This window comes from Accipiter gentilis, chromosome 18 (genome assembly GCF_929443795.1).
Source record: "Accipiter gentilis chromosome 18, bAccGen1.1, whole genome shotgun sequence".
Lineage (NCBI taxonomy): Eukaryota > Metazoa > Chordata > Aves > Accipitriformes > Accipitridae > Astur > Astur gentilis.
Genome location: NC_064897.1, coordinates 29,156,605 through 29,167,384, shown reverse-complemented (window position 1 = coordinate 29,167,384; position 10,780 = coordinate 29,156,605). Strand labels below are relative to the sequence as shown.

General features: G+C 59.4%; 1 protein-coding gene across 2 annotated transcripts; it reads left to right on the top strand.

The window, feature by feature from the left end:
- Positions 1-6,059: 6,059 nt before the first annotated feature.
- Positions 6,060-9,920, top strand: TNFRSF13C (TNF receptor superfamily member 13C). 2 transcript variants are annotated; one of them, XM_049821827.1, is made up of 3 exons: positions 6,060-6,525; positions 7,041-7,238; positions 8,862-9,920. In XM_049821827.1, exons 1-3 carry the CDS (start codon positions 6,381-6,383, stop codon positions 9,188-9,190), a joined length of 672 nt encoding a protein of 223 aa, XP_049677784.1. In that variant the 5' UTR covers positions 6,060-6,380; the 3' UTR covers positions 9,191-9,920. The 2 variants fall into 2 exon arrangements, with proteins under 2 accessions (XP_049677784.1, XP_049677783.1); XM_049821826.1 differs by having other exon boundaries at positions 7,002-7,238.
- Positions 9,921-10,780: the final 860 nt, after the last annotated feature.

The window sequence follows — 10,780 nt, the reverse complement described above, 5'->3', positions numbered from 1 at the left end:
GTGGAGGGGTGTGTGTGAGCATGGGACAGGGCTGCTGGCAGTCCCTCTCCACCTCCCCAGCTCTGCATCCACAGCAGCCCATCATTCTCCCCTTCCTCTCCTTTCCCAACCAATGCATTGCTCCCCTGTTGCTTCTCCGGGCTTTGGCAGGGTGGCCAAGGCATCGTGTCCAGATACCGGCCAGGAGAGGTGGGGTACAGGCCAAATCTGCCTGTCAGCTCTCTCCTACATCGCATCCTTAATGTGGCCTTTGAAACACATAACATGAGTCTGCATTCAAGCCCCTGCAAATTAAATCACTCCGGCCTTTTTACACCAAGCCGGTACTTAAAGGTCCCTGAGAAGCCAGTGAACGGTGTGAAGGGACTGGTAAGTGCAGCAATACCACCGCAGACTAATGAAACACTGTTGGCTCGGAGGTGCTTCGGCTGGAGAGGGAGGAGAGGGGAGGCTGTCAGCTGGAGCCTCACAGCCGACAGCGCGGCGGTGATAAGCTCTCTGCCGGAGGCAGCTGGCCGGCTGCGGGGGCCCGCTTCGGCTCAGCAGAAACGTGCTTCCTTGCTTCTCATCCCGGACTGGGGCTTTGCTCATGTCCAAACACGTGCCACTCATTCCTCCTCCAGTACTGCAGTCTCTCTCAGTGCTCCAGGGCTGACACCAGCTTGAGTTTGGCATCTGACTGGCCAAGCAGCCTACAGTCAAAAATCCCCATACTCCCTTGGCTCAGCCACTCGTGGGGCATTGTCCAGCGGTGACAAATGGAAAAGTTGGAGCTCCGTGGGGGTGGGGGAGGCTGACCTTGCACCTACCAGCCCTGCCCAGGGTGGTGGGAGGCTGCAGGGCAGCATCCTCCCTACTAGCAAGGAAAACAATTTGGCCGCAAAAGCCACCTCAGGGAGCCGTTTCTGGAGCAGTGGTTAGTACTGGAAACCACACAGGCTCCTGTACCCTTACTCCTGCTTAGGCTGTTGCAATCTGCGGGTGTCATAGGAGTTGGGGGGTGTGTGTGTGCGTTCTGTTCCCTGTTTGAGCTGTGCTTTAAGTTATCCAGGTACACTGCTGGTTTTGAGCATCTCCATTTGGATGGCTTGCGTGACCAATGTTGAGGAGCATGACTGAGGAGCATGGCTGTGGAGAGGCTGTGCTGGGGCTGGGCTGCAGTTGTGGGGGGCAGTGGGGTGTTATTTGTGTATGGGCAAGGGGGTTGGTCGTATGGCAGGCAGCAGAGTAAACTGTGGCAAATGGGTGCCTCATTAAGATAATTTCTTCTGTGTTGGAGTTGCTTGCAAGCACCTTCCCATTTCCTCAGGTTGCCTTCTTGTTCAAATATATTCACCGAACCATTCCCATGCATGAGCTGGAGCTGCAGCTCTCCTGCAAGCAGTTCATTATAACGAAGCGCTATGCAAAATGCAGTCAGAGCTGCTTAGTTTAGTTTTGACTTCCAGGCTGACCGAAGTGGTTTCCTGTCCCCTGCTGCCAGAGCGAGCCGCAAAGGGCGGGGAGTCAACGGGAGACAGCCCCTTGCCTTCAGCAGGCTTTGATTTTGGCTCTGGAGTCGTCTGCTGGACACCTCCGCACCCTGAGAGCGCAGCAGTGGGGCTCCCCACTGCGAGTGCTGGGGAGGTTTCTGCTCTCGGTCTGGTGGGCCAAGGAGGTTTGTGTCTCGGCGTACGCATGCCTGAACCAGCTGAACCCACCTGCTCGGAGGTTTGCAATGTGTCAGTGCATCACCCTTGGCCATTGGTTTCTGTTTCGGTGTTGGAGGTGCTGCCCATCCCTGCCAGGGCATGTGAATGCTCCCTATAACCAGTCAGAGGCGAAGCTGGGGGGGGCACTTGGCCTCCCACCGAGTCACCCGAGGGGGACAGGGCGAGATCCTACCCATCTTCAGGATGAGGATGGGGGCAGCGTCCCTGCTGCAGGCAGAGCAGGCGCACCACTTGCTCACGGGGACATCCCGTCAGAAGAGCTGGGCTCAGCTAATGGTGTGTTGCTCACGACATGGGGGTGGCTTGCAAGAGCTTGGGCAGTGTCCAGGGACCCAAGCCTTGCTAAGAGAGTCCCACCGCACACCGCAGAACGGCAAGAGCAGCCAGCAGACGGGCTGGAAACACCCCTTGCTCCCCCTGCCACCGCCCGCTCCTGGCAGGGGAGGTCGAGGGCTCGGCTCCCCCAGGGCTGGATCAGGGAGGGGGGCTTCCTCCATGTCCTCAGTGCCACTGTGGAAGGCTCTCCGGAGCAGGGAGGGAGAATGGGCAGAGGGAGCTTGAGCCTAGGCAGTGCCAACCCACCGCTCTGTAACCCTGGAGGGGTCTTCAAAGGGCAGCCCACAGTAGAAGCCTAATTTGGGTGCCCAGTATCACCCCTGGAGGGGTCCAAGTCCCCTTGCAGAGGGAGCTGAGGACACCCGTTCATTCTTCCTTAGCTTCATGGACAAGCACAGCTCCAGGGACCTGTAAACAAAGAGGGAGAAGACAAATGACGTTCAGCAGAGCTGGTGCCACCAAGGCGCTGGTGCCACCAAGGCACTGCCCCACACCAGACTCCCCGTGCAGGTGGTTGAGCAGAGCCACAAAAACCCTCGGTAAGGACCAGAGTGCCTATGGAGGGGTCTAGGTTTTAGGGTGATGGTGAATCTCTTTAGGCCTTCCGTTTCCCACATTATTCCTAAAATCTTCCCAGATTTTGTCCCTGAGCCTGGCTGGCTTTGAGAAGGGAGAGCAAAGTGGGGCTGGGCAGTGCTGGGGCATCCCAGTGTATCCCGAGGAGGAGGTTTGTGCTAGAACCCTGCGAAACTGGCTCCTCAGAGCCATAGTGGGACCTTTCAGGAGGGGATGCTTCCCACTAGCCACCACAGGGGTGTTGGGAAGGGGTGCAGGGGTGAGGTGCCGAATGCACTTTGGGGGTTGGCTCCAGCCGAAGTCTTCCATTGGCACCATCTGGACGCGGGGTAGACATCGGGCTGTGTTGAGGCGTTCCTGGGGCGTTGGGTGCACCCTGTCAGAGGTTTGTCCTGTGGTAACTGGGTCTGCTCAATAAACACCTCGTGGCTTCTCTGATCGACAAGCCTTTGGGTTTCCGGTGTGCACGAGCACAAGGTGAACTTTCGGTGGATATTTTCTGCTACGGGCGGTTCTACAAGCGTGTGCGTGAGTCACTTTACCCACCCCTGACACCAGAGGAACCACTCGCATGAGTCCAGTCGCTCATGTGTGCATGAGTGCTCGCAGGATGCAGCCGTCCCTCCGTGCTCCCAGGTCACTGGTGCTGCCCCATCCACCACAGGGATCCCAGCAGCTGACCTCAGCCAAAGCTCAGCCCTCCTAGTGCAGGGTTGGAGCAAACAGCACTGGAAATCGAGCTCCCCGACTCCAGGATTAGGACATAATTTTTAAATAGCTCTTTGATATCTTTGCTGGTTTATTTGTTTAATAAAAGCACTTACTTAGCCGGAGTCCCAGGCTCCTGGGGCTTTCATTTCTCTGCAGAGGAGATAAGAAAAGCACATTTCCTTATCCAGTGAGTCATTTTTTCTGCTCTTTAATTATGCATTTGTGCTATTATCAAGTGTATTCAGCTCTTAGATGCAAACAGTTCAAGCTACCCAACAAGCTTTAACTTTTGCTGTTCCAAAACCAATCAACAGCTGTTATAAAGGGCAGGGGAGGCAAAGATGGGGAAGATGAAGAGGGGGACGGATGATGCCCGGAGCTGACTGGGCAGCCTGGGCCACACTGGTGAGCAGGCACACGTGTGAGTGCCGCTGGGGAAGTCAGCGGTGATTTTCTCCATGAGTAAGCGTTATCATGTGTGAATTCAGACTTCATTTTCTTGGCCCAGGAGGAAGCAGACGGACTGGGAAGGGAGCATGAAAGTGCTGTAGAGGGGGATAAAGAGGACCTAGAAAGTGGGAGGGAATGGGGTAAGGTCAATCGCAGCGATGAAGCTGCAACATCCTTCCGCATGATAGGATGCGGGAGCACTTTATTCACAGGAGGACATCGCGGCTGCTGTCCCTGGGCTCCCTGCCGTGCATTCGCAGCTTCAAGTTTTCACTCCAGGTACCGAACGAAGTGGGAGCCATCAGCTCCTGAGCTCTATGTAAACCTCACCCCCCACATCAAAAGCAACGTGTAGGTACCTCGGTTTGGGCTTTCTGTGGTGCATATATTTGACTGGAGGGGGTGACAGAGTTAATCTGTAAGTGTGGTACAGCAGATGCCAGGACCCATTTCCCTCCTCCTACATGAAGCCAAGCAGGGAGGGGAGAGGGGAGGAAGAGGGGCAGGGTGACAGTGCTACAGCGGGACCCACGGCAATAGGGCTTGGGGGTTGCCAAGAGGTGACTGACATGGGGGAAGCACAGTGGGGGGATTTCAGTGGGGGGAGGGCAAGAGGGGGATGACGGAGGAGCATCCCCCTTTGGGAAAAGGAGACCAGCAGGTGGAAACACCCTGGGGCAAGAGGAACAGCAAAGCTTTTGGAGCAGGGAGCTGTTTCAGGGGAAGGTGTCCTAACAGAGCACTGGCTGGTTTTGTGGGGATCCTCTGCCTCCGTCCACAGCTCTAGTCCCACTAGGGTACAAGCCAAGATGTTTTCTGCTCCCTAGTCCCTACCCTTACACTTCTGTGAGCTGGCTGGCAGGGACAGCAAGCACTCCAGGTGTCCTTTCCTCCCTGAGGCTCTCCACTGTGGAGCTCAAATGTGGCCTGGAGCAAGCCTGAGCTTTTCTCCTGACCCCTCAGCCCTCCCTGCTGTGGCTTTCTGACACCCCCCCCCAGGATGCTCCCGGTGCACCCTGCCACTGAACGCGTCCCCCTCCTGCTCCCATGCTTGCACCACAGCCCTGATCCTTGCCCGTGGCACATGAGAGGCAGGGAGCTGGGTGAGGTGGGATATGGAGAGATGCCCTCCCCCGGCAGGTACCTGCGCAGGGGCGAGTGCAGCCCGTTCAGCGTGAGCATCGAGGCGGAGGGTGCCGAGCTAGCTGTGCTGCTCCTGGCTTCAGAGCTCAGGGCCGTGCTGGGAGAGGGAAGTGCTTGGCGTGTCCCTGCTCGGTTGGGGAGTTTTACTTTGACTAACACGGAGGGGGGATAACTGAGTCACAGGCGCAGGGATGGCAGTTGGGTTCTCACAGCTCCTCGGAGGAGCCCGCAGCCCCCTGGGCTTGGCATGGCCATCGGCGCTGGCACAGTGCAGCTGGGCAGAGCGCTCCCTGGCAGCCAGGCGCGTGTGCACGTGTGTGAGGGGCAAGGGAGCAAGCGGCTGGGCACACCGGCTGGAGAGGGAAGTGAAATCGCATCAGGCGTGGAACCGGCGGGCAGCGACCGGTTTTGGTCGGGACTTTCACTTGCCCAGAGCCCCGTGGCACCCAGCAGGGAGAGCTGAGACGGTGCTGAGGCCGCTTCGGTGCTGCCCTGGTGCAAGCCACCCTCTGGGGATGCTGCTGGTAGGTCAGAAGTGCAGCTGGAGTGACATGTACCAGTGGCAGGACGTTTCTCCTGCTCCTGATCAGGAACACCTAGGACCATTAAGGGTTTATTTAGTCCCTTCCAAGGGTATGGGGACCAGACTTGCTTGGTGTGACCTGCTTTGCCCATGCCCTGGGCAGTTACTGAGCAGAGCCAGCTCTGAACCCCGGAGAATGAGACATGGTGCTAAGGGGCTGGGAGGGTCCTTGCCACAGGTCTGGGTCTGGGATGGGGGAGATAGAGGGAGCAAGATGGTGGCAAGCACCATCATTAGGAGAGGTGGAGAACATGTAACAGTTGGCCTGCATGCGCAGCAGTCGCTAACAGGCTGTGTCCTGCGGGCAGTGGGAACTTTTCAAAGGGGAAACCTCAGCACCCCTGCACTCTTTTCTCCTCCGGTCCTTTTCTGGATTTTCCATCCAAGTCAGATCTGTGGCCCTGGGATGGGGTCTTGTAAAGATCTGGGCACAGGAAAGCCTGCTGTAGGCACTGGAGGATGCTGAGGGGGCTTTTCGCCAGCCAGCGAGGAAGGGTGTGGGTTGGGGACATGCCCGGGTTGGGGGTGGTGGGCTGGGGAAGGGTAAAGGCTGAGGAGGTGACACCATCGGGCTGGGGTCCATGCCACCGGGCACAGGATGCTGTGCGGCTGGGGCACGCCAGGGGCTGTGGGGATTTCGGAAGCGTATTTTGGAGCAGAGGGGTAGTTTGAGGGTGCGTTGCACGGGCAGGCAGGGGTAGGGCTTGGGCATTTGCTCTCCTCCTCCCCGGTGAAGATCCGCCCCAGGACAAGCACAGTGATCGCAAGCCCCAAGGGAGACGACGCAGCTTGACAGACTGTATCTCCCTCTGCCACGGGCCCCAAGGCTCTGCGATTTCACACTCGGGCGGCCCCTTCGCCGCCGCGCCATGCGGGAGTGGGGCTCTCGCTCCGACCCTGCCATGTCCTCATCAGGAAAAGCCACCGGTGCTTCCTCCTGCCTCTCCTCCCAGTGCTTCGACCTCCTGACCAGGTCCTGCGTCAAGTGCTCCGACTTGTTCAGGGACAACACAAGTAAGGGGGCGAGGGTGGCTGGGGACCGAGCTCCCCGGGGCTGGGCAGTGGTGGGCCAAGGGGTCTGGGGGCACCCCAGGCGTGGGCAGGCGGAGGGGACCTTCTCCTGCGGATGGCAGTGGAGGTGGCAATGGAGGATGGAGCGCTGGCTTCACCTGGAGGAAGAGGAGAGAGGAAGAGGGCAGCCAGTTCCAGCGAGGGGAATGCAGTGCAGGGAGAAGAGGGATGATCCAGCCCGGCGGGGGGGGGGGGGGGTCACAGCCTGGCCCAGGGGTGACCATGGGAAGAGCAGGATGGCTTCATCTCCCACCAGCCAGCGACGAGAGCAGGTGGGACGAGGGTCCCGTCAGGCAGGGGGACGGTTTGTTGCGGGTGGTGGGTGGGTAGCGGTGAAGAGCCACTCTCCTTCCCCGCCGCCACGGCTCTGAGGCTGGCCGGCTGGGTGGGTAACGCTGCCGCGCTCCTTCCCTCGCCAGCTCTCCCCCTCCTGACGCTGCCGGCATCTCGCCCCACAGCAGAGCCCGGCCGAGCAGCCCCCACCTCCGCCCTGGCACCCACCATCCCCTCGGCAGACCTGCCCAGCACCCTCCTGATCTTTGGCGTCCCAGCAGCGGTGGGGCTCATCCTGGTCCTGGCCGCCCTCTGGGGCTTCCTGGCCTGCAAGGTGGGGAAGCAGAGGAGGAAGAGGAAGGCAGCGGACGAGGAGGCCGAAGGTAGGGGACCTCTTGCTCTCCCTGTCACAGCATCCTGAGGAGCCCCCAGCAGCTGGGGTCACTCACCGCCAGCTCCCCTGAGGCGCATCCCTGTCGAGCCCGGCTCCCCCACCTCAGCATGGGCTCCATGGGCATCCCGGGGCATTTCGGGGCAGCCGAGCCACCCCCTGAGTGACGGTGTCCCGCATGCAGGTGGGAGCCCACACCTGCACCTGACTGCCAGCGTGACCTTGCTGAACCATGCCTCCCTTTGCCAGGTCTCCCCGTGCCTTCACTTGCTTAAAGCACCTGCTGGCACCATCCCTCTCCATGGGGGACATGTACAGAGCGGTGGTGAGGAGCGTCTCCCTCTCCCTGGTAGCTGGAGGGCTGTGGATGGAGCGGGGGGATGCAGGGGCAGCGGTGGACATCCAGGGATGGCTATGGAGGGAGCCTCTCCCCACAGCGCTGCCAATGGGGGTCCCGTGCTGACTGCCCAGCTTGTCATTCCCACTTGGAATGCCCAGTGCCCTCCAACGCGTGTCCCAAAGACCCCAACAGTGTCAGGGCCAGCTCCACTGGGAGGACACCGGAGCACTGCACAGGGTCATCCCCAAAGGCATCAAAAATAGGGCTGGGGGGCAAGGGATGGGGCTGAGCCTTTCCTGGTAGAGTATTTCCAGGGGAGTGAGGCCAAGGTGCCCCACGATGGCTCATCCTGTTGGAGCATCCAGGCAGCCATCTCCTCCCCCGAGGACCTGCACCCCAGCGCTGACTCAACCCTGGCCACTTCTCGGAAACGGTCTCGCCCTGGCTTCATGCCTTCCCGTCCCCAGGAAGGGGATATGGTTCCCTGGGACCCCATGAGGGGCTGTCCTGGGGCATGCTGGCACCCACCACTGCCCCACTGCCTGGGTGGGTACCTCTGGCAGGCAGCGGAGCTGGGGGCAGCCAGTCCTCGTGCCCTGGCTTGCTTGCATGCTGCCAGTGGTGCAGGCTGGCTGACTCAGACTGGTGGGGGACATTACCTGGGGCCTTTCCGCTAAACCGAGTGTTGCTGCGACAGCCTGTGATGCGCACACGCCTGGGAAAAATACCAAGAATGAAAGAGGAGGGAGAAATCCTGTGGCAAGAGAGGTCCGGCCATGATGGGACAGCATCGGAGGCACCCCTCGGCTACTCCCCTGCCACAAGCCCTGGTCCCTGTCCTCCCATTCCCCTGGGCTGCACCCCAGCAAGCCCACCACTATGGCACTGGATGCGTGGAAAGGCATGGGAGGCTTGGGGCCAGCAGCATGCGCCTGTGTTCAAAGCATGTAAACAAGTCTATTTTTAAGTGGGAGGCGGTCGGGGAGGGTGAGCCACCAAGGGCCGGGCTGATCTGCCACCAGCAGGGTTTAGCGAGAGGGCTCGAAGTGCAAGTGCAAACTTTTGCCTTTCCCTATGGTTTTTTAGGGGAGAAAAAGCCCATCAGTTGTAAGCAGGAGGAGCTCTGCAGCAGGAGAGCATTGGGGACCTTGCAGGCTCCTCCTGCTCCAGCTCCATCTTGCCCCCTGTGTGTCCCCAGGGACTGGACCCTCTCCCTGGGACCTGCCTGGCCCCACTTTGTGAGTCCAGTAACCCCCTTTTCTTGCCTCCTCCCAGCAAACATGGATGCCACCAGCCCCCTGCCCAGCCTGGGCTGCCAGGACCCCGCCATGCTGGAGGGAGATGCCACTCTGGCCCCAGCCCGAGCTCTGTGCCCACATCTCAATGGAGGCCTGAAGATGCTGGGGCTGCCCGGGAAAGCAGGGGCGAAACGGAGGCCATGCTGCCAGGGTGATGCTGACGGTGACATCGTCCTGCTCTCTGCTGTGTACCCCCGGCACGAGGAGTGCAACCACGGCTTCCCACTGCCCGCCACCGAGCTGGGGGCTGCAGCCCTGGTCACCACCAAAACCACCCAGAACTCTACTGGAGAGGAGAGAGCCTGAGAGCAGGAGGAACAGGGCTGGAGCGCTCCAGCTGCTCCCTGCAGATGCCCAGAGCCCATCCCCAGGGCAGGCAAAGCCTTGCACAGATATGAGCTGTCTGAGGACCAGGTTTTGCCTTGAGCAAGATCAGCCTTCTAAGATAACTGCCCTTTTCCACTTCCCCGGTTGTGCCGAGTCCTAAGTTATGCCTGTAAGCACTGGAGGAAGCCAAAGCGGATCACGCCGACTTACGCTGAACTGCCCACAACTGCCATGGCCGTACCATTGGGAGGAGGCAGAGGAGATGCGGCTGGTGAGGACAGAGCGTGGCAGGGGCTGCTGTGCCATTTGCAAGGCTGCCTTTGTGCCAGGATGGGTCTGCTGCTGGATGGGTGATTCCTGAGGAACGTGGGGCTGGAATAGCAGAAAAAGGGGTGGGAAGGAAGATGGAGAGGGAGGCAGGGAGTTACATTAGGACCAAATTCCACACCACTGCCATTAACTTGATTTTTTGCTACTGACCTCAGTAGAAGGAGGCTTGGGGTCACATGGAGCAAGGCACATCCAGCAGCACCTGCTCCATTCACAGTCCTGCCTGCCCCCATCTTCTGCATGCCGTAATAACCAGACCTCTCCTCCCTCTGGGCACTCTCATGTAGTGGCAGGCACCCACTGGCGCTCATGGGAATCCCCTCTGCAGCCGCCTACTGCAGGGATGAGAAACAAGTCCGTCTTCCCAAGCAAGGAGGGAGGGAGGGAAGGAGGGGGGGAGGGAATCTGTCTTTGTTCTGACCTGTGATCACTGAAGTCAGGGAGGACCAGGGGCAGGCAACGGAGCCTGCTGGTCTAGAGGAGCTCCCTGAGCTTCTCATTATGGCCCCAGACAACCGTCACTTCAGCTCACTGGGGCTGCAGAAATACCACGTGTCACTTGGGATAGATGTTTCCACACCACGCAAAACCAGGCAGGGAGTGATGTGAGTGTAGTTGGGATGATTTAATTTACTTGAGTGTCTTCAAGGCTTTGCCTGCGTGCAAGAGCTGGCCAGCATTGCTGGTCCAAGGCACTTCTCTGTAGATGGTCTTGTTCACCTGCCCACAAGTGGATTTACTGCACAGGAAGGGCTCTGCTTTGGAAATGAACTCTTTCGTGTGGGATTGCTGTTCCCAAGTAACTACAGCAGCTGAACCCCCTGGCTGAACAGAGCCAGGCCGATGCTTTGGGTGAGAAACCCTGCTGGCCCTGGAGGGAGTGATTAGGCAATTAGAAATGCTTTGCGGGGTTATTTGCATGAAGCACCATCTCTGCGGCAGCCTGGGTCTGCTCTTCCTTTGGTGAGGCAGCTTCCTCGCCTGAGAAACTTCAGGGACCAAGCAGAGGTGGCCAAGCAAGGTGCGGGAGCACTGCTGCCAAGTGCCAATGGGCCACCAAGGGCCACAGCTCACAGTAGGGTCACCTGGTGGCACTGTGCAAGGGGATGTCCCTCTGATGACAGGAAGGTGACTCCCTGCCCAAGCCTGAGCTCTCTTCTGAGGCTGCAGGACCAGACACCACTGTTGAAGGGTGACCCTCCCTCTTGTCCCCTCCCCACACCACTGGAGGTGGACTTG